This window comes from Octopus sinensis, linkage group LG1 (genome assembly GCF_006345805.1).
Source record: "Octopus sinensis linkage group LG1, ASM634580v1, whole genome shotgun sequence".
Taxonomy (NCBI): domain Eukaryota; kingdom Metazoa; phylum Mollusca; class Cephalopoda; order Octopoda; family Octopodidae; genus Octopus; species Octopus sinensis.
In genome coordinates, this window is record NC_042997.1 from 206345269 (window position 1) to 206369937 (window position 24669).

Consider the following 24669-nt stretch of genomic DNA (forward strand, 5'->3'; position numbering starts at 1 on the left):
TTAGGTTAAATCAGTGTTTCTCAAATGGGAGGCGAATGGGACGGTCAGACAAGCTCTTTTGAGAAAATTTGGTTTAAATGTTTGACAACTCAGCACTGTCCGTTTTCCTCGTGTATAAATATATATATGCATATATAAAACAAAGGATGTCTGTGTGTGTGATAGTATGCATTTCAACCGATTTTCACCAACTTCTACACACACATTAATTATGCGCTAAGGATGGTCATGCACTATAACATTTTGCCCAGAACTTCCGTGTAAAGAGAGAAACGGGGGTAAAAATGTATTTCACATATTTTTTTTCTTTCAAAACTGCAATTTTCAACTGATTCTCTCCCTTTGACTTCTGCAGTTTCCATCTGATTCTCTCCCTTGTCTCTGATTTGTCTCTTCTCTTTCTCTTTCTCACTTTCCCCCTCTGTAATAACTCCTCTCTTTAAGTCTATGCCTATTCCTTTCTCTCTCTTTTCAGCTGACTTACTATAACTTCTGTCTAGACATTCACTTCCATGTATTTCTGTTAGTTGTGTGTAAAAATCTCACTGTAAATTTAGTCATTTTTCTTCATTTTCGTTCAGCCAGTGTGTTTAAATTCAGTTTCACCACATCTGCCTAAAAATTGACTTCAGTGTATTTATGCTACCTGCACGTTCCTCCCACAACATTATTTTCATTCTTCTAATTTTTTTGCCGCATCTGCATTTCGCAATTGATCATCATCATCATCATCATCATTTAACGTCTGCTTTCCATGCTAGCATGGGTTGGACGGTTCAACTGGGGTCTGGGAAGCAAGAAGGCTGCACCAGGCCCAGTCTGATCTGGCAGTGTTTCTACAGCAGGATGCCCTTCCTAACGCCAACCACTCCGTGAGTGTAGTGGGTGCTTTTTACGTGCTACGGGGCTGGCAGACGGCCACGATCGGATGGTGCTTTTTACGTGCCACCGGCATGGGGACCAGACGAAGCTGGCTATGGCCACGGTCGGATAGTGCTTTTTACGTGCCACCGGCATGGGGACCAGACGAAGCTGGCTATGGCCACGGTCGGATGGTGCTTTTTACGTGCCACCGGCACGGAGGCCAGTTGGGCGGCGCTGGCTACGGGGCTTTCGGATAGTTCTCTTACGTGCCACCGGCACTGGTATCACAGCTACAAATTCCATTGATGTTGATAGATTTTGATTTTGATTTTCAATGGCCTCAACAGGTCTTCACAAGTGGAGTTTTGTGTCCCAAGAAGGAAAGGAATGCATAAGTGGGCTGGCTACATCCCAGGTGTAGGCCACGGGATTATGGCCTCACTTGTCCTGCCGGGTCTTCTCACGCACAGCATGCTTCCAGAGGTCTCGGTCTCAAGTCATTTCCTCGGTGAGACCTAAAGTTTGAAGGTCGTGCTTCACCACCTCATCCCAGGTTTTCCTGAGTCTACCTCTTCCACAGGTTCCCTCAACCGCTGGGGTGTGGCACTTTTTCACACAACTATTTTCATCCATTCTCACCACATGACCATACCAGCGCAAACGTCTCTCTTGTACACCACATCTGATGCTTCTTAGATCCAACTTTGCTCTCAGGGTACTTACACTCTGTTGAGTATGAACACTGACATTACACATCCATTGGAGCATACTGGCTTCATTCCTTGCAAGCTTACGCATGTCCTCAGCAGTCACGGCCCATGTTTCACTGCCATGTAGCATGGCTGTTCGTACACATGCATCATACAATCTGCCTTTTACTCTGAGCGAGAGGCCTTTTGTCACCAGCAGAGGTAAGAGCTCTCTGAACTTTGCCCAGGCTATTCTTACTCTAGCAGTTACACTTTCAGCGCACCCACCCCCGCTGCTGACTTGGTCACCTAGGTAACGGAAGCTATCAACTATTTCTAGTTTTTCTCCCTGGCATGTGGCGGAAGATGGTCTCTGCGTATTTTCAGTGTTTATTGTTCCCGAGCATCTGCCACATACAAAAACTATTTTCCTAGTTAGCCTTCCTTTGACATTGCTGCACCTCTTATGTGTCCATAGCTTACACTGGGTACATCTTATAGAGTTTCTACCTACACCTTTTCTACAGATCGAGCAGGGCCATCTACCTGAGGGTGTTTGTGATTTGTCTACCTTCCTACTTCTTAGAACTTTGGTTTTAGCTAGGTTGACTCTTAGGCCCTTCGAGTGGCCGTTGCCAGTGCCACCCCGACAGGCCTCTGTGCCGGTGGCACGTAAAAAGCACCGTCCGATCGTGGCTGTTTGCCAGCCTCGTCTGGCCCCCGTGCCAGTGGCATGTAAAAAGCACCCACTACACTCTCGGCGTGGTTGGCATTAGGAAGGGCATCCAGTCATAGAAACATTGCCAGATCAGACTGGGCCTGGTGCAGCTTTCTGGCTTCCCAGACCCCAGTCGAACCGTCCAACCCATGCTAGCATGGAAAGCGGATGCTAAACGATGATGATGATGATGATGATGAATGCCACCTTAGAAAAGAGCTCGTATTGGTCACAAAACTGGTCACAGCAGAGACATTAAAGAGAAGGAGAGCAAATGAATCCTCACACGGGACTGCACTAAGACATTCACAAAATGCTGCTTACACAGCCAATGCGAGAGCCATGGAAGCGAGGGGCAGAGTAGCAGTTGCCTGATCAGAAATGCTGCATTAACAGCTTCATTACACACAAACCTGAGTCAGTCACAGCACATTATTCTTTGTAATAGGGATGCTACATCAACTGCAGCCACGTGAGCTGCAGAGAATGAAGAACAGCATGCCATTCGATAGTCTTTCTTTTTTATATGTATTTTCATCAATTTCAAGTCATTATATACCCATATGTTTCAAATTTCCAAAGAAAAACCAGAATTTTTCTCTGTCTTTGCAGTTGTGACATATTTCAAAATATTTTGTACATTTTTGTGAATTTTGGTACATTTTGGTATGGAATTCTATACATATTTCAAAAAAGCTTTGGCAGCCCAAGTTGTTAGACTAGAAAATAAGTGTTCTTAGAATGATGAGGCATTCAAACCCTTTGCAACCCCAAGTACCTCTGCTTGTAGTAATTATAATTAGCAGTACAAAACGAGGATTAGATGTATGCCAGGTTGGACAAACAAGAGTTGATTATCTGAACATTTTCTTTTACTTACTTCCACTTCATGAGGCAAGGATTGATGAGTTAAAAAATGGAAGAATGGTAACCCTTAACGCTCTCGAAGCCATTGTACAGGACACACTGAGAGAAACAAAAGCCCATAAAACAATAGGAGTTAAAAGTCATCGATAAGAATGAATGATGCAACATCAAATGGAAAATTGTCTACATCCAGTTTAGGACACAAACAAACTTGTGTTGCAAGAGGGAAGAGATATGGCACCGTAGAGGTGAAATTTTTCTGACAGGAGAAGGCAAGGAAGCACTTCACTTTGAACCTAAAAAATGAAACCTGCTTCTGTTACCCATATACTTGGGTTAGAGAGTGGTGAAAATAAAAACTGCAGACATACCACCAGAAATAAACATCTGCTGGTTGGTGGCAGTTGTCCTTCTGGACATTGAGGGTCACACAAACATCGTACGTGTGTGGAAAGTTGGGCAAGACTTAGAGTTGTGGGTGCAAATAGATTACAAAACTTAATAAACAATTCTGGACATCATAAATTTACCACATGACACCAAACTCCAGATACCCTTCGAAGGTAGAAATCTGATGTGTCACCTATGTGGGGACACAAATCATCTAAAGGTTTTCTGCCCACAACAAATGAGAGAAGGGAGACCCTCACTTCTGCCATCACCATCACCACTACCACCACAACCACAACAGCAGATGCAAGTGACTACTATGGATATAAAAGCAACTGCAACAGCAATCACAGCAACACTGACAACAAGAACAACAGCAACAAACAGAACAGAGAACTCACAAACGTCTATGGCTTTAATATGCCAGGGAGTAGCAAAAGCAACAGCATCAGAATTTGCCAAAACATGAACTTTATTCTTAGCAAAAAAAACAAAAATCTCCTCTAAACATGTCCATTCCATGTTTGTATTTGTCTGATAGGTACCGACTGGATTTATTGAAAGTGCCAGTATGGATTTTGGATGAATCGCATCAGGTCATTCAGATCGCATCTTGACAGGATGTTCTGTAGGTCAGTAGATAAGGATAGTGTAAGTTGTCCACTTTTAAAAATCATTGGCTACATCGACCACGTATGTATGATTTCTACAGTTGACCTAGATAGGCTTAAGAAGGCAGGAACTCGGCTACTGGGAGCTGAATGTGTCACTGTTGGCATGTCAGGCTTACAGAGACTGGATTAAAGAATTAGTTAAGCATTGACAGGGGCAATCATCGACAACACATGGTAGCTTGCACTGAAAAGACCAGTTAGAGTAAAATCAATTGCCAGTAAAGATTAGTGTTAGAAAGAAATAAAATAGAAGGGAAATTAGAAACTTAGAAAAGGCAATTAGAAAATGTATCATAACTGACATACTGGCTGTGAGATTGGCCCCTGGGTCACTTCTTCAATGCTAAACACAAAAGTTGCATTGTCAGAGCTAAAATGCTTGCACTGAGACAAGTCAGAATGAAAATCATCCAATGGACCTCAGTGGCAGAGCTCCAATACTAGCAACAAAGCCACAATTTGGTTTTTGGTGGACCAAAATGGGGTACATGGTATTCGAACCCAAGCAGAGGTGTGTGGCATTTCAACAGCACTTCACCCAACAGTTTGGAATGAATGGCAGTCCAGAACGCAGGATGAATTTCAGTGCTTACCTTGCAGACATACCATAACTCTTGGTAAGTGGGGCATAGCCTTACAAAATGTTGATAACAGCTGCAAAAATATGGGATGTGATAATGGGTTGCATAGGTGGGGGAGGTGCAAATTGCTTGATTTGGATGGTCTGCTCTATGGTCTTTACTTTATATGCCACACTTATTTGGTGGTCTTTCAGCAGATATCTACCATGACTGGCTGAAGAATAGGAGAATTTCCAATTCTGTGAGTCGAAGAACGGTGACACTGCTAATAAAGGGCCCAAACAAGGATTCTTCATGACTACATTGCATCCCATCAAGCTCTCCTCCCTACCCTATTTACCACCTGTTGACTTCCATCTATTCCCCAAATGAAGAGGCAATCAAAGGTTGCTATTTTAATACCATTGTCATGATTCAGAGTAAACTGTTGAAGGTCCTCGATCTGCTGTGCAGTTTATTGCTGTGCAAGGTAACTATTTCAAAGAAAATGATTTTTAAAACATAGGCAAAAAAGTTATTTTTTATTGAACATGATTAGTCCGGAAAGTTTTTGATAGCACTTTGTAAACCAATATTGAAATAGAAGAAACATTTGAGAATGAAAATGCATATTAGTTTTGGAATAGAGTCTACTTTCATAGAAGCACATTGCCATCTTGTGATGTCTTGAAAGAGGGACTTTAGTTCATGAAACTGGTGAAGAATATGGAAAAAATGATGGAGAGAGAAATAATCATTCTACTGTTTTTCTGAAACGATTGAATGAAGGAAACCAAGGTAGACGGTGCCTGTGAGTTGTCTAGGTTGATTGTGTATTGGGGAGGCTTATTTCATTTTCTGCCTACCAGACCTACTCACAGAGCTTTGTTTGGCCTAAGGCTGTAGTTAAAGAGACTTTCCGAAGGTACCATACATTGAGACAACTTAAATTAAGGCAATTAAAAGTAATAGCAACAGAAGCAGTATTAATACCAAAAGGCAATCTTTATATCCAACTAAATGTGAATGTTGTGTTAGAACACCAAATACTGCCTTATTTACCTTGAGAGGACCTCTCATATGGACACAGAGTCCATAAAATTTTTTCCATACAATTTAATATTTTTGGCACTTGTATTCTTTTCCTCTCACTTGTATGCTTAGGTTCAATCACCTGCTGTGGTGTTGGTACTTGGAACGTATCATACAACCATTCCATTGACTCCTCCAACTTCTTTGGTTCACTTTCCACGAATCTCTTTTTCAGAAGGTTCCTGTGTCTCTTTTGTATGCCTTTTCTACTTTTTACCCAATACATTATTTTTACCTATTCATTTGGTAATTACGCCATCTTCCCAACTCTGCTTTCCAATCTTGTATGCCCTCATATACACCTTTTCACCAACTTTAAAGAGTCTTGCTATGTCTTCCCTGGCACGTTTTGTTTTCTTGCCAGGGAGCAATTTATCAAAGACTGACTTAACTTTCCTTGCAAACATCAGCTCCACTGGTGAGCTACTGGCTGGTGTATTTGGATTTGGTGTCACACGGTACACTCTTAAAAATTGTTGTAGAGCTACTTCATTTGTAACTTCCTTATTCAACTTTCTTTGGGTTCTCTTGAAGGTGATGACAAAGCGTTCTGCACTGTAGTTTATATGTTCTACCGTGAATGTTTCACAAAATTTTTATAATCCACTAGACACAAAATGCATTCCATTGTTAGACATTGTCTTGTCTGGGTGTAAAAAATATATCACAGTTGAGGGGGTTGGTCTTTTTTACATTTTATAGTTTCAGGCCATCTTGAGAAGCTATCAACTACCACTAAGTAGTAAGAACCATTTAAAGGACCAGCAAAATCGGCGTGCAGTCTTCACCATAGACCAATGTTTAGATTTTATTGTCGGCAATTTTTTGTTTCATTTTGGCTTACATACCAGTGTTCCACTCTGTTTTACTGCAGTTTTTTGTTTCAGTCCCTCAGCCACATTCAAACCTTTGACTGATCCAACGATATTTCCACACAAAGCACTTATGGGTGTATTCCATACTTTGAATAATTCCATCCACCCTGTGCCGAATAAATTAACTGAACTTTTTAACACAAATTTTGCCTTTTTTGTTTGCCTTTTTCATTTGACCTTGAAATGTTACATTACATACAAATTCACAGAAAAAATATAATCTTTTTCCTGTTACACCATGTACTGCCTTTTTTGATTTAATTAATTTCAGCTTACCAACATATTTCCACGGTTTTTCATTTATAATGGTGATATCACTGACCATGTCCAACTGCATTTTAACTGATTTTCACCTTCATGAATTTCCTCATTGTTATATTGCCAATTTCTTCTGATGGCATACTATTTATTCTTTCTCCTTTGCTGTACCATTTTGTCATCTGCATTCTACAGTGCTTCTTTATTTGTCCTACTCTGTTGGACATGCACATTGACACTGGCATGGAAGCATACTGGCTTCATTTCTTTCTACTCTACACATGTCTTCGGCTATCACAGCCCATGTTTCAATGCCATGTAGTGTAATTGTTCACACACAAGCATTATGCAATCGGCCTTTCACTCTGAGGGAGATGCCCTTTGTTGTCAGTAGAGGTAGAAACTCTCTGAACTTTGCCCAGCGTAATCTTATTCTCACAGCTATGCTCTTGGAGTATCCATCTTCGCTACTAACTTGGTCACCCAGGTAACAGAAGCTATCTACTACCTCTGGTATACCCCTAGTTGATGGAGCCTAAATTCTGCACACTTTCAGCGTTTATTGTACCTGTACATCTTCCACACACAAAACCTATTTTTCCCTGTTAACCTTCCTCTGGCATTGCTGCATCTTTTATATTTCCAAAGCTTACACCAGGTCCATCTTATGGAATTTCTGCCTATGCCTTTTTTAAAGATCAAATAAGGCGATCTACCTGAAGGGATTTGTGATTTGTTTGCCTTCCTACTTACTAGGACTTTGGTTTTTGCTAGATCAACTCTAAAGCTCTTCAATTCTAGACCTTGCTTCCATACCTGAACCTTCTTCTCTAGTTCTTGTAGTGATTCTACTATGAGAGCATAGAAGAGCTCCCAGGGGAAGCCTGTCTAGAATTCCTCCGTTAATACCTGGAGGACTATGATGATCAAGCGGGGTTGAGCACCCTGAATTATTCACTGTACTCGTTACCAACACTCACCTTACTGATAGCATCCCTGTACAGGGCTTGTACAACTCTTACCAACCATTCATCTATCCCTAGTTTCTGCATTGCCCACCAGATAACGGATCAGAGAATTCTGTCAAAATCTTTTCCATGTCAACAAAAAGCCAGGTACAGAGGTTTATCTTTGGCTATATATTTCTCCTGCAACTGTCTTACCAGAAATATAGCATCAGTGGTGCTTCTGCCTGGCACAAAACCAAACTGCACTTCATCTAAACTAATTCCCTCCCTAAGTAGTTGGGCTACGGCCCTTTCCATGACTCATCCCCTGATCCAACTATTTGATACCTCTGTAATTATTTCTATCTAAATCATCACCTTTACCCTTGTAGCTGTTGACTATGGTGCTGCTACACCAGTCATTGAGTATGATTCCTTCATGAACTACCTGATTTACAATACGTGTAACTCAACTATAACCCACACCACCAGATATTTTAAGCATCTCAGCAGTGATTCCTGATGGGGTGGGGGCTTTCCCTGTCATCAAACCCTTAATTGCTTTATCCATCAAGGTACTGTCAATTTGGATAGACTCCCCTCCTCCCATTCATTCTCCACATTCAGCAGTCTTTCATAATAGCATTTCCATGCCTCTTTCTTTGCAGAATCATTAAACTCAAGTGCACCATCATCGATGCACATACATTTCTCTCCTATAACATCACAATTTTATCTCACTCACTGTCTTACAATCTGAAACACATCAGTTCTTTGGTCCTCACATCACTGAACAGAGGCAAACTTCTTTTCTGCTTCTCCCTTGGCTAGATATACCTGTCTCCTAGCTTCCTAGCTTCCCTTCAGGCAATTTAAACAGTTTCCTGCTATCCCCACTCCTCCAGGTCTTCCAGGCCTGTTTCTTTGCTTTAATGGCCCTGTCTACTGCATCGTTCCACCACTATGTTACCCTAAGTCTGGAAGGGACTTCACACCAGCTGCAGATTTGGTCTGTGGCACTCAGCAAGCTGTCTCACAGGAATTCCTAGTTGCTCTGTATGTCACAAGTCTGTAGCTCCTCCTCCTCCCTCTCATCAGATTTCTCAGTTTGGATGTCCCTAAATCTCTGACCATATGAAGGGTCCTTAAGCTTCCAAATTTTTCTTATCCAGATTGGTCTGCTTCTTGGCATCCTTCTGGCCTGGAGTCTAAAGACATTATTGATTAGTCTATGCTGGGGGTACATTCTTCACCAGGGAAAGTCTTTGCATTTAAGAGCAACCATACATCCCACTGTCTGGTCAGGATGTAATCAATCTGGTTAGCAGAAACACCTGACTGATAGGTTATCAGGTAGCTGATTGGCTTCCTGAAGTTGGTGTTGCAAATCAGTTGGTTATTTGCATCACAGAACTTCAGTAGCCTTTTTCCATTTTCATTTCAGGAACCAATTCTATGGTTCCCATGTACACCATGGAAATTATTGGGCAGCCATCTGGCATGCCCATTTGAATCCCCCAGCCATGAAGTCGAGATCTTTGTCACTCATCTTTGAAGTAGGCTGCAGAAGAATATCACAAAAGTGGTCCATCTGTACATTTGGTAGGCCCACTTGTGGGATGTAGGCAAATATAATTGTAGCTATACAATTCTGTAAGACCAGCCTGAACTTAAGTATTCTATCACATATTCTAACTACCTCTATGACCTTATTCACCCATTTATTATCTAGAAGTATGCCCACCTCACTTGCCCCATCACTGTTACCTTCCCAGAAGATTTTATACCCTTGAGTCTTGCCTGTGAGGAATCTGACTGAAGCTCCTTTCCACCTTACCCCTTGAATGCAACATATCTCAACATGCCTCCTTTCAAGTATCTCTACAATCTAGTTAGACCTACTTTTCAGTGTGTCTACATTGTGGGTGCCAACTCTAAAATTCGCACAGCTAAAACTTTTGTGAGTTTGTTAACTCCTCTTCAAGTTTCTATTAACCCCACATGAATTGGTTTATCCTGTTATAATTCTTAAAATGTTGAATTGTTTTAATGCCTATTTTGGGATACAGTATATTTAGTAAAACTAATTAAGACACAACTATCTCTGACCACCTACCGTGTACTCTGGTACTTCACGTACTTCTCTTTACTTACAGTGACTAGGTTATTCCATTGGTCACATGGGAAGGGTATACCATTATTACTAATTCCCAACAACACTTGTACTCTGGTTTTGTTACTGAAATGTTTTTGGACATATGAGATGCAAGAAAAATAACCTCAACTTCAACATTCTTGATAGACATTTCAACAGAAAACACAAGACTCAGCAGTTTTAATCAGAATGGTGAGTGGAGAGAAGAAACAATACAACTTCAGCTACATGAAGACACCATTGCCACATGTTTAACTTCACTAACATCACATCAGTGGCCATGTAAAGTGTGGGAGTTTTTTCTGCTGCATTCACTATAATACCATATTGACATAGGTTTCATGTCTCTCAGAAGACAGGCAGGCCATACACAGAATAACTTTGATCTGAATGACAAAGTAATTTTCCCCTCTTGTTTGTTACTGATTAGAAATGAACCATTAAATATTTCAAATATTTTGTCATGCTTTTGTTATATTAAATCTCTTCTATTTGCAAAAATGAAAAAATTAAGCATAAAAATAATTCTGATTGTTTTTTTGTTTTAACAGAAATTTCGTGAATATCTCTTAAAAACTGAAAAATTTCATTCAAAAGGTAAATAATTTGTTCATTAATATTGAATATTATTATGACCTCTATACCTGTGGGGTGTGCCCTGGCACCTGGCCTTCCACCATTTACTTCTCTCTTCCTTACTTTACCATCCCATCTAGGCCATGGTCCCTATCCTTTGCGAGGATACCCTGGCACCTCTCTTCCACTCCCACTCTCCCTCTCTCCCTTTGCTTTCCCTCTGGTAGGGTAACCACGTATCTCCCTCCTTCTGTCCTCTCTCTCACATTGGGTAACCGTGTATCTCCTCTTCAGCAGCATGCCTGTTTCTGCTCTCATTCTTAACCATACACCCTCTCTCTCTCTCCTTCCCTTGCTCTTCCCTCCAACTAGGTAACCATTCATCTCATTTACACCAGAACATCTGTTCCTACCTTCTTTCATGTTATCTCTCACTCCCTCTCCCCCTTTCTTCTCTCTCCCCCTCTTCTCTCTCCCCTTCTTCTCTCTCTCTCCCTTTCTTCTCTCTCTCTCTCCCTTTCTTCTCTCCCCTTCTTCTCTTTCTCTCTCACTTTCTCTCCTTTTCTTCAATTCCCCTCTCTCTCTCTCTCTCTGTAACCATGTATCTCCTCTACAGCAAGACATCTGTTTCTGTCTCTCTCCAACCATTCATCATCTGGCACAAGCTCCCCTCCTCCAGTGCTGCCTCTCCTTTGTCTTGCAAGGTTACTTGGTTACCCTGCTGGTGCCACTTAAAAAGCACCCAGTCTATGCTGTGAAGTGGTTGCTATTTGGAAGGGCATCTAGCTGTAAAAATCTTGCCAAAACTGACCTCACCTGTGATTGTGCCATGTAAAAAGCACTGCTAAGTGGTTGGTGTTAGGAAGGGCATCCAGCTGTAAGAATCCAACCAAGACAATTACAGAAGTCTGGTGCAGGCTTCTGTAAAACCATCCAACTCATGCAAGCATGGAAGGAGGATGTTAAATTATGATGGCAATGGCAGAAAGCAACCAGATGGCCTTACCCTGTGTCCCTGGGTAAGAGGTAGGTGTCTCTCTATGTTGTCTGCAATACTGAATATTCTCAAACATTCATTATCCATGTGTGTAGAATCATATCATAGGCTTTCTGCATCTGTTCAGTTTGGCGTACAAATTTTTTAATTTTTGAAACTTTGTATACTGGTAGAATCTCTCAGTCAGAACAGTTTACTTTAAACATTTTTGACAAAATTTCATATTTTAGAAGTTATTTCAGGTTAAAGTTGTTGTATTTGGGTAATTTTAACCAATCAACGATGTGTATTCAGTTGACGAAAGCTACTGCTGTTTGTGATAGTAATTGAAGAGGAACAACTTACGGGTCATCTCTACTAAATGTCACCACTCTGTTCTATTCGTATGTCGAGCGAAGACAATGTCACCTTTATCCTTTCTTCCTTCCTAGTTAGCACCATGCATTCCTTACTCTTTCCCTCCCTACTGGCAGACAGCCACTTCTACACTATCAACTAGCAACCAGTGAGTGAACTTGTCTCTACCACTACAATTACTGGAGATTGACTGATTCTGCTGAATTTTTCAAGGAAAGATTGGTTGGTGAACAATGTGAAAGACTACGGCTTCAGTACATTGGTGCCTGGAAGAAAACACAGCATATTTATTTTGTTTTACCGTCATGTTTTTATAATGTTATTTTTAATCTAATAGAGACTTTCATATTGATGAAAAGTGTTTGTTGATGATTATAGTAAGATAAAATCATAACAATAATAATATATCTCATCGTGTTGATCAGTGTTACTCCGATGCAAGAACCTAAAACAAAAAAAAATGTGTATAATATGCAACATGGACAGTAAACAATAAATAAAATAGTGCAGAGTGGCGACATTTAGTAGAAATTACCTGGAAGTTGTTCCTCTTCAATTACTATCGCAAACAGCAGTAGCTTTCTTCAACTGAATACATGTTTTTGATTGGTTAGAGTTACCCAAATGCAACAACTTTAACATGAAATAACTTCTAAAATACGAAATTTTGTCAAAAATGTTTAAAGTAAACCATATTCTGCATGAGAAATTTCACCAGTATACAAAATTTCAAACTGTTTAGTTAAAAAAAAATTAATAAAAAATCTGTGAGCCAGATTGAACAGATCTGGCTTTCTTATTATCTATCCATGCTATTGTTAAATTTTTCTTTCTAGATTTTACTTTATTTAGAACTGAATTATCTGTATATAATAGATCATGTGCTTCTCTAGCATTCTTCCTGCAACAATTCACTGCTACCACCATTCTTCCAGTCCTTCCAAGCCTGTTTCTTTTCCCTAATGGCCCTTTTAACTACATTGTTCCACCACTAAATTACCTTGGGTCGAGAGGGGACTTTGCACCATCCACAGATCTGTTTCGTGGTCCTCAACATGTTGTCCTGTTGGAACCTCCAGTTGTCTTCAACATCATGTGATGCTATGTCCCCCTCTATTTTGTCAAAAGCTTTGACTAATATGTCTCTAAATCTCTATCCATTCACAAGATCCTTAAGCTTCCAGACCCTTCTTGTCCATGCTGGTCATCTCCTGGGCATCCATTTAGCCCTGATCCTGAAGTCACTAACTACTAATCTATGTTGTGAGGTACATTCTTGACATGGGAACATTTTGGCATTTATAGGTAGCCATCTTTCCCATTTCCTGGTGAGGGTGTAATCATTTTGACTAGTGTGTCCACCAGATCAGTAGGTGAATAGATGACTGGCAGGTTTCCTGAAGTTATCATTACAAACCAGAGGATCATTTGCATCGTAGAACTCCAGCAGCCTGGTTCCCTCCTCATTACAGGAACCAAAACCGTAGCATCAGTGTATGCCATGGAAGCCCCTTGCATGTTGTCCAACTTGTCCATTGAAGTTGCCAGCCACAAAGAGAAGGTCCCTGTTGTTCATCCACAAGGTAATCTGCAAGAGGAAGGGTGTCATAAAATTAGTCTTTCTGTTCATCTGGTAGCCCTGGCTGAGGAGCATAAGCTGAGATAATGGTTGCTAATCCATGTTGCAGCACTAATCTAATCCTTAGTATTCTATCACAGACTCTGACTACCTCGATTACCTTGTCAACCCATTTCTCTGCAAGAAGTATACCCACTCCCCCGACCCCATGTGTGTTCCCTACCCAGAAAATCTTACACCTATGTTCTTTGCCTGTGAGGAACCTAGCAGAACCTCCTCTCCACCTTACTTCTTGGATGCAGCACAAATCTACATGTCTCTGCTCGAGCATTTCAAGAATCTCACCAGACCTATCTGTCAGTGTGCCAACCCTATGGATGTGGGAGGTGTGGGCCTGAGAAACCCTGGGATGGGGGACAGCAGTATCATGTACCTGAAAAGAAAGCTCGCATTTGGTTGAACTCATAAACATACATTAGCCTTCACCCTTCATACACTACACCATCATTTTATGTGCTACATAATCACTACATTACATAGGAGATAAACCCTAAGTAGGGACGGGAGAGCATTAAGCCTTTGGAAATGTTCAGGGGAAAGACATCCGATAGAGGTCTGAGAATAAAGACTTCTGTGAAACGGCAAACACTCTGGCTGCTGGTGTGGAATAATAATAATAATAATAATGAGATAGAATTGGACATTTGCATTCTTAACTAGAGCTATAAGCAACAGTTTTCAGTCAGCCAAACTATGACAAAATTAAATGAATGAATGGCTGAATGGCAATAATAAATGAGTGTAAGAGAAAGGGAGAGCTGGATTGAGCATAGGGATCTTAAGTTTCTTTCTCGAAACATACAGCTTGGAAGACTATGCTGACATACATAATGAAATAATAAAGTAATCATAATTTGCACTGTAAAAACAGGTTTTAGATGTGTGCTAGGTTGGAAATCAAAGTTGCTCGGCAAGAGAGATCAATACCACGAGAGATCAGTACTAGTCTTACAAAGAGTAAGTCCTGTAGCTGATTTGTTCAACTAGATGTGGTGTTCTAGCATGGCTTCAGTGAAATGACTGAAACAAATAAAAGAATATAGATACATGTATAAAAAGCACCATTCGAGTGTGGTCGATGCTACTACCAACTGACTGGCTCACGTGCCAGTGACACATAAAAAGTACTATTCTAGCATGGTCAGTGCCAGTGCTGCCTGATTGACCCACATGCCAGTGGCACACAAAATGCGCCCACAACACTCACGGAGTGGTTGGTGTTAGGAAGGGCATCCAGCTGTAAAAACCTTGCCAGATCAGATTGGAACCTGGTACAGCCTCCTGGCTTGCCAGTCCTCAGTGAAACCATCCAACCCATGCCCGCATGGAAAGCAGGCATTAAACAATTATCATCATGATGATATGTATACATAACATACAACATACACCTTGATATTTGTTTATTTTTTTCAGACACTGCATCACCAAACCCATCCCTTCCTGGTCCACAACAGAAAGCAGCCCCTATGACACCCAGAACTAATGTGGCATCCGGAGAAAATGCTGGCATTGAAATAAACCTAATGACTGATTCAATTTCTAATGCATCTGTGAGTAAATAGATTCACTTAACATATTTGTATTTAATTGTTATTTCATTTGCAAATGAGGAATCATTACAGTTAATTAAAACATTTTCTCAATCTAACTCAAACATTTTATTTCCTTCACATCTGATATCTTGAATATATCTTTTGCTAACTTTAACAACCTCAAACTTACTACAGCCATGCTGTAGAGCCTTTCTTAACAACAATATCAACTGCAACAATGTATTTCTCTTCTCTCCATGGAATGTTCCTTAGTTGTTTACCATTAATTACTTTTGTAGGTTGATGTCATCATTAACAGCACCAATAGAAGCCTCCAGCTTAACAATGGTTCTCTCTCCAAATATATTCTCTTTGCTGCTGGTTCAGAGATACAAGATGAATGTAGCCAGAAATATCCTCGAGGTATTTCTACATATAAAATAGCCGTCACTAAAGGATATAACCTCAAATGTAAGAATGTATTTCATCTGGCATTACCTCCCTGGGATGAAAATTCCTCTGATTTAGTAAGTATCAATCATATGATATTGATTTATTGAAACAGTTAATGTTTGAAGAGAACCTTATGCATGTTGTGTGAGAATCATAAAGCAAATGTCAGCATCCTGTTTAATATTTGTTCTTCCAAGTTATCATTGGAAGGAAGCAGAAGATATTGATGAACAGGACACTTTTATATATAAATAGAAGGAAAAAAGCCTCATGGCCTAACAACAGTTATGTGACTGATAAATAAGACTATATTCAAACATATTTCTCTGTTTTACTCTCTGTATTGGTGAGTTTTTCTCTGTCATGGCACGAGCACTAGAGAGGTTGTCATGTCCTCAACAACACTTAAGACTCCTCTTGGGTCTGCATTGTCTCTCTTCATTCACCAACCATTTTACACGGTGGATTGGGTCTGTTTTATTGTAGCAGCATCATGAGTGAGGTTGCCTTGTCCCTTGCAGGACTAAAGAGTGATAGGAATGACAGTTGTGTTTAGAAGTGGTAGGAGTGAGATGAGTTGTGAGAGGAGGATATATTTATTACAACTTAATGGTTTCTTCCTGTAATAAGAAAATAATTTAATAAAATGTTCATTATCAATTACTAAACAATTATTTTTTTTAGATTCTGGCAAACTTGACTCAAATGATTACCATATGCTTACACACTGCGGAGAGAATGGGAGCAGAAAGCCTTGCATTTCCTATAATAGGATCTGGAGTACTGAAGTACCCCATTGAAAAACTACCTAGAACTATGTATGAAGCAGTGAAAAGCTACTCAAATCTAAATTCAAACCAGATCAAAGTTGTAAACTTCGTTGTTTTTCCTCCAGACAAAGAAATAATAAAGGTTGGTTGATGTATTTGTTGTTTGTTGTTTGATGTTGATATTCTTGGAATTTACCAAAAACCAATATTCCGCAATAAAGAAAAGAAAATAGAAATGACCCTCATGATAATTTACTGCCCTTGTTCCATACTTTATATATATATATAGGCGGTGAGCTGGCAGAATCGTTAGCACACCAGGCGAAATGCTTAGCAGTATTTTGTCTGCCGTTTCGTTCTGAGTTCAAATTCCGCCAAGGTCGACTTTGCCTTTCATCCTTTCGGGGTCGACAAATTGAGTACCAGTTATGCAAGGGGGTCGATGTAATCGACTTAATCCCTTTGTGTGTCCTTGTTTGTCCCCTCTATGTTTTGCCCCTTGTGGGTAGTAAAGAAATATATATATATATATATATAGCAGAGTATTGTAGATCGCTTGAAGCGTTGTGTATTGTTTATGAAATATAAAGTGTCTTGAATGGCGCAACAATGCAGAGTGGACTATAATAACTAATTATAATTTAATTATCCATAGTCTGATATAATATTTTGGAATACAAAAATTCTTTCTTCAGATATCGCTAGAAATTGATCTGATCAAGTCACTACTATAATCGGTTCTCCGATGGTTACTGAATTTTTTTTTTTTTTGGAAGTGTCTCTGCAGTGGTCTCATGAAGCTCCTTCTGGAGTTCCTCATTAGAAGTGCATGAGGACGGCTATGTCTCAAGTGTATTGGCATATCTGCAGCGGTGCTTCTAAGTTATGTATTATACGTGCAATCATGAGCATGTTACCAGAAATGAACTTACTCGCATCCAGATGTAGCTAAATAATATATTCTTTGCTAATTTCCAGCCTGTTGTTAATTTGGGGTGCTAGTCTTTCTTTGAAAATAGCTTCCTTAATTCTTAAATTACCCAAATTTCTTTCATTGGCCTCAGTTGTGACTGTTATGCTTCTGCCGGTATTCCGGCATCTGTCTAGATGTTTTCTGAAAAAGGAGGCTCTCGTGTTCAGATGTTCTTTGATGTGGCCGTGTAACAGTCTTGTTGTGCCACCCACATAGAACTTGTTGCATCTGTTACATTATGTTCTATACACAACATTTAGCCATTGGCATAAATCTGTGTCATGGACGGGGCAGTTAGCTAGTGTGCATTGATTGCTGTCCCTTGCTCATTTCTTTGCAAGGTGTCCTCTCAGAGAGGGGCCGGAGTGGGCTAGCTGTATGTCTAATCCTTCTCTTCTTATGGTTCTTCAGGTGGCTGTAGTTATCCTCTCACTGTAGTTATCCAGTTGAAAATTCTGGGCATCCTGTTAGCAAATGAAGTGCGTAATGGTGATTAAATAATATCAATAAATATTCCAAATGTCTGTTTTGTTATATATATGTGTAAAGTAATGTAAAGTCTTGTGTAAAAAGGGTAAAGACCCCCCCCATCCTTCGGTCATGAATGACCATGGATTGCACCTAGAAAGCTTCCCTCCAAAGCAGAAGTCTAGGCAAGGTTGTTTTGTGGGAGAGGAGCCAGTTGCCTATGCATACCAGTTTCTCTTTTCCATACCATGCCCAAGAGAAAAGACTGATACAGGTTGGCACCAAGTGATGCTGCAACTCATTTCTACTGCTAAGTGACTGGAACAATGTGAAATAAAGTGTCTTTCTCAAGAACACAACACAGGAATCAAACTCGCTACCTTATGATTGTGTGTCTGATGCTGTAACCACTGAGCCAGGTGTACAACCAAAATTGTCCACATTTTAGAGTCAGCTTTAAACCTTTGTATCTCAGGAATGCTTAAAGATAACTTAATGAAACTATCAGAGGTTTTTCCAATGCTATTGGACTCTACTTTGAGTAAGAAAAATGTTAATTACTCACAAAACTTACCAGAAGTATCGTTATGAAGTTGATTATGGACGAAAATGACATTTTCATGAATAATTAACCATAGCTTTGGATGGAGATCTCATAAAGGATTGGAATAAATTTTAAATGGAAGCTTAAAATTTTATTTCAAAGTGCCTGAGAAAATTCTAACCCAAATTCTATCTTTTAGGCATCAAGAGTTTCTCCTCTTTTGGCAATGCCTTCCTCACCCCACTTCCTGACCATACCACAAGCTTTCTTAATGAATTCTTCATCAATGTCTTCCTCCTACGTCCTACATCATAGGGTTTTTGAGGGTTTGAAGGTTACTGTGGGGCTTCTCACAAGTTTTTCTAACCAGTTCATTCTAGATACTGAAGTCTAAAGGGTTAAAATCAGGTGATGAAAGGGGTCAAGTGTTCCTATCCCCAAAATTTTTGTACCATTGCATTTGTGTGAAAAGGAGCTTCATCTTGCTGGAATGTAAATTTGAAGTCCTTAATGATTTGGGGTTTCCCTTGTTTCTTGCTTCTTGATTCACAAAGAATCCAGGTCTTTACATCTTTCAAAACCTGAACATAACAAACTCCTATCAGTCTCTCAGCCTTATCAAACATGATCAGTGGCATCTTCTTACCATCAAAGGCTGTACAGGCGAAAATCATCACCTTGGCAGAGCTTGTGCACCTGAAAATGACTCCAGGATTGTTTCACTTTGTTCAAGATCCTCTCCAACCTTCTAACATTTTGTTCTGGAGTAACAAGATACCTCATAGGTCTCACATGCGATTTCATTTTCAAGTCCCTTATCACTGCTCTTTAAACTGTCATAGCTGAAACTCCTCTCTCATACGCTAAGCATCTTTTGGATTGAGTTGGATCTGTTCTGATTGATCTCTTCAGCTCCAGATTGAAATGATGAGCCCTCTTGTGGATATGACCTCCAGATCCAGTTTTTTCCTTCCACTATCCCCACTTTCTCAAACTTATTAACAATTCTCTTGATGGCTCTTGAATGGACATTGAAGATAGAAGCCAGAGAATGAATGTTTGTACCATTACTTAAGAGCTGGATGATCTTAGCCCTTTCAACATTGATCAGTAAGGAAGACATGGTGAGGTTGGCACAAACGATTTCAGCCTGTTCTAGCTAAGTATCTCAATGGATATTTCACTGATTCTTACAAAAACTTGTGTCAATATGGCCAGACATCTTATTTGGAAAACATGGGAAATTGCAAATCGATTAGTTTATTGGTTTGGGGAAGTTTTAAGAATTTGTGAGTGTAACAGTTTTGCTGATACACCCTGTATATAGACTATTGTGAATGTCTTGTATTTATATACTCTACTTTGTATGCGTAGATGGATGTAAGCAAGCTGTATATAAACTGAGCGTCATATAAACACTTTCTGTATACAATATGTGTTGGGGACAGGAAAAGATTGTTTGGCTGGACCCGTTCCTTTTCTTCTTTCTCCTTTTATCTATACCTACAGTGTTGGGTACACATCTGCAGATATACTCTGTAGGACAGTATATATAGCATTGCAGTAAAGCACTGTTGACATACCAGTAATTCACTGGGATTTACTCAAAGCCAGTCTGTTTCAACAGAAATGTTCTTCCTTTGTTTTAAACAGTTTTGAAAATAATGAGGAATTAAGTAAAATCGGTTTGTCATTATTAAGCTGGTGTTTGGACACAACATGGAATCTTGACTAATTTTTTACTGTTACATAGAAAATCAATTATGTTTTTGATTGAGTGATGATAAATTATTTGTTTGTTTCTAACAGAAATTTAATGAATATTTCCAAGAAATTCTGGCAAATGGTTCTGCTGCATAATCAGGTAAATTGTTTTTTTTTTACTTTTGTTGAATATTATTTGGGAAGAAATTAGTGCCATTTGTCAGCAGTTTTGATTTTATAATGTTGACCAACAGAGGGACCACTATTCTAATTGACAGTACCTCGGTAGATAAAGCAATTAAGGGTATGAAGATAGGGAAAGCCCCCGGCCCATCAGGAATCACTACTGGGATGCTTAAAATATTTGACAGTGTAGGCTATAGTCTAGTCACTTGTATAGTCAACAAGGTGATACGTGAAGGAGTCATACCTAAAGACTGCTGTAGCAGCACCATAGTCAACTACAACAACGGTAAAGGTGATGCATTAAATAGGATTAATTACAGAGGTATCAAATTGTTGGGTCAGGTATAGATCATTCTAAGTCTTTTCATCTCTCCAAATATTTTTCCAAAAGTTTTTAACTTCTTCCATGGGAGTGAGGTCTTCAACAGTTATTTTCTCCTCTGTAGAATGTTTTCAGCTTGGATGTGAACAGCTTATTTTGCTTGTAAAACTTGTTTCTCTTCTCAAATCTTCATATTCATTGAGCTTTTGCTTGGAATTTTTGTTGCAGTGTTTCTTTGACGGAAAGCGGTTCTCTTGGCAAGAATTTACATTTCCTTTCATTTTTCTTCCTTTTTTTTTTTAATATTATTTTTTACTTTTAATCTGCATGCTTGTTACAATCACTTGCCAAGACACACCCAGTTTTCTGGGGCAAGTAAAGGATAAGAGATGTTACAGTATGATTGAAATCTTGGGGAGAAGTGACAAGGGCAGTTCCAAAATAACTTCATTTAAATGGATAGGGTTTATCTAAGGATGTGGGCAGTACTTGTCACCACAATCTTTTGGATTTCTCTGAGACACAGTTCTGGAATCTTATTGAGATGTCTTTTAGGGCACCTACAATAACAGGAACAGTTCTCGCTTTAAGATGCCACATCTTTTGTATTTCAATTTCCAGGTCTTTATATTTACTTAATTTATCAAATTCCTTTATTATTATTATTATTATTATTATTATATTTTATTATTATTATTATTATTATCATTATTATCATTATTGTTATTATTATCATCATTATTATTATAATTATTATTATTATTATTATTATTATTGCTTTCATGGAAATTTGAAGCTCCGTAAGTTGAAATATTGTTTGTAATCTTTTTGGCCTTCTAAGGCCCAGTTGTTTTCATTTTATTCTTACTATTACATTTCTGAGATTGTCTGGACTGCACAGATAGTAATTTTGTGTAGAAACCACCCTGTTTTGCAGGGGGTGCGCATCAATATTTAAAAAAAATCTTAACAACATTTGGAAAAAAATAATATTTTGCTGTTTGTATTATTCAGTTTAAGATAGCTGATAAAGAAGCCATCATAATGTTCAACAAACATAGCATTCCTCGTCAGAAATAAATGAGGGCCTAAACTTAATGACTTCACTAAGGCAAATAATGTTTCGTCTCTAAGCAACGTCAAAACAACAGCAACAGCAGTGAGAAAAACAACAACAAAAATATGAAAGAAATGAAACATAAAAATGTGAATATAAAATGTGAATGTTTCTTTTGTGTTTGCAGTGAGAAATATGGAAAATATGGCAAGAAAAATTGTAAAAAGAGATGGGAGAAGGATAACACTAAACCCTCCATCTGACGTGATAGAGAACATCATAAGATGCACAGTAACATACCGCTGCATTCGGGTTAAGTCACGCTGGATGGAAAATGCTCTTGACAGCGAAATACAAAAGTATTTCAGGTGTGTGTGGAAACAAAAGATCACTTGAGGAAAGTTGTTTGGAACTATCAAGTGTCCCTGATGAACCAACTTCACAGCAGGAAGTGCAGATGGGGGCAGCAGCATCATATTTCCCCTCATTCATCAAATGTCAATTTCTAAAAAGAGTTAGAAAAGTAAAATTATGTAGCGACACCAAATGGCAGTGCCCCAGCATGGCCACAGTGCATAAGCTGAAACTAGATCAAATCAAATCAAAAAATAAATCAAATCACATATATGTATGTGTGTCATCATCATCATCATCATCATTTAACGTCCGTTTTCCATGCTAGCATGGGTTGGACGGTTCAACTGGGGTCTGGGAAGCCAGGAGGCTGCGCCAGGCCCAGTCTGATCTGGCAGTGTTTCTACAGCTGGATGCCCTTCCTAATGCCAACCACTCCGAGAGTGTAGTGGGTGCTTTTTATGTGCCACCTGCACAGGTCCCAGACGAGGCTGGCAAACGGCCACGATTGGATGGTGCTTTTTACGTGCCACCGGCATGGGGGCCAGACAAGGCTGGCAATGGCCACAATCAGATGGTGCTTTTTACGTGCCACCGGCACGGAGGCCAGTTGGGGCAGCACTGGCAACGGCCACGTTCGGATGGTTCTCTTACATGCAACCAGCACTGGTATCTCAGCTACAATTTCCATTGATGTTGAACAATTTCGATTTTGATTGTGTGCATGTTTATATATATATATATATATATATATATATATTATATATATATATATATATATATATGTGTTTGTATTTATATATTTGCACCATTCACAGACTTGGTCTCTGGCATTCAGCTAGCTGTCCTATAGGAATTTCCAGCTACCTTCTATGTCCGAGGACTGTAGCTCCTCCTCGCTCTCATCAAATTTCTTGATGAGGATATCCCTAAATCTCAGACCATGTGAAGGGTTCTTTAGCTTCCAAATCCTTCTTTTCTGGATTGGTCTGCTTCTTGGCATCCTTCTGGCCTCGAGTTTAAAGTCACTATTGACTAGTCTATGCTGGGGGTACATTCCATACCTGAGAGGGTCTTTGTATTTAAGAAGCAACCCTGCGTCCCGCTGTCTGGTGAGGATGAAATCAATCTGGCTAGCAGAGTCACCTGATTGATAGGTTATCAGGTGGCTATCTGGTTTCCTGAAGTTAGTGTTGCAGATTAAAAGGTTACATGCATCACAAAACTCCAGTAGCCTAGTTCCATCTTCTTTTCAGGAACCAGTACCATAAGGCCCATGTACACCAGTGAAGATACCGGATTGCTGTCCAACATGCCCATTAAAGTTCGCATCTAACTGTTGCAAACAAAATTCTGTACTACAAAATTTTGTTTGCAACAGTTAGATGCAAACTTAACCGTAGTCTGATCAGCATCTTCCCTCATGTTTCTTGAAATTTATATCCACATCTTTATGAGTAGATTTACCTTCTCTGAGATGTCAATAATTAATTTAAGAACTTTGTATTGTTGGAAAACATATATAGTCTGCTTGGAATCTTACTTCAAGTTCCTGGAACTCACTTCTGTAACTTTATAAGGATATTTACACTCTCTAAGATGATTGGAAAACCTATATGAAATTTAGCTCAAGAGTACTTGACATTATATTTGCTGTAATATTTGCAGCTTTAATAAAATGTTTATAGTATGAAACAATTGTACTAAACTACCGATCCATTCTTGTTGCTTATTTTTTGGTTATATGTATATATATATGTGTGTATATATATATATATATATAATATATATATATATATATGTATACATATACATATATATATATGTATACATATATATATATATGTATACATATACACATATATATATGTATACATATACACATATGTATACACATATGTATATACATATGTATATACACATACACATATGTATATGTATACATACCTATATATATATATATATATATATATATATATTATATATATATATATATATATATATATATATATATATATATATACATATACATATATATATATACATATATAATATATATATATATATTATATATACATATATATATATATATATATATATATTTATTTATTTATTTATTTTTTTTTCTAGTTCCAGCTCAGAGCTGCGGCCATGCTGATGCACCTCCGTTTTGCTACACTGTTATTGCGACGAACCTCGTCTAATATGTGGCATTTGGTGAAGAATGGAGTTTGATACAGCTACTCTCATTTGCACCTCTTGCCGTGAGGTAGGTTCATCTGGGACTCTTGACAGGAAGATGTCCAGTTTTGATTTAAAAACCGCTACATTTACTTTGTGCAAGTTCCTCAGACTCTTTGAGAGAATATTAAAAAGCTGTGGGCCCTTGAAACCCAGGCTTTTGCAGAAGCTGGTCCTGAAGCATGATGGCATTGCTGGGATCTTTGGCACTGTGCCGCGTCGTCCCGTTCTGGCATTGGTGTAGCTGTCAATGCCAAAATTTGGCACAATTCCTTCCAGGATCTTCCAGACATATATTACTGCATACCTCTCCCGTCTTCTCTCCAGGGAGTAGAGTCTTAGCTGTTTCAACCTTTCCCAGTAGCTGAGCTGTTGCAAAGAGACGATCTTCTTTGTGAATCTTCTCT

General features: G+C 39.1%; 1 protein-coding gene across 1 annotated transcript in view; it reads left to right on the top strand.

The window, feature by feature from the left end:
* Positions 1–24669, top strand: part of LOC115211065 (protein mono-ADP-ribosyltransferase PARP14-like) — a 554188-nt gene that overhangs the window by 373439 nt on the left and 156080 nt on the right. The window contains exons 14-15 of the mRNA XM_036508627.1: positions 10641–10686; positions 15072–15208. Of these exons, the coding sequence (XP_036364520.1) occupies positions 10641–10686; positions 15072–15208 (183 nt within the window). The remainder of the gene's footprint in view (positions 1–10640; positions 10687–15071; positions 15209–24669) is intronic.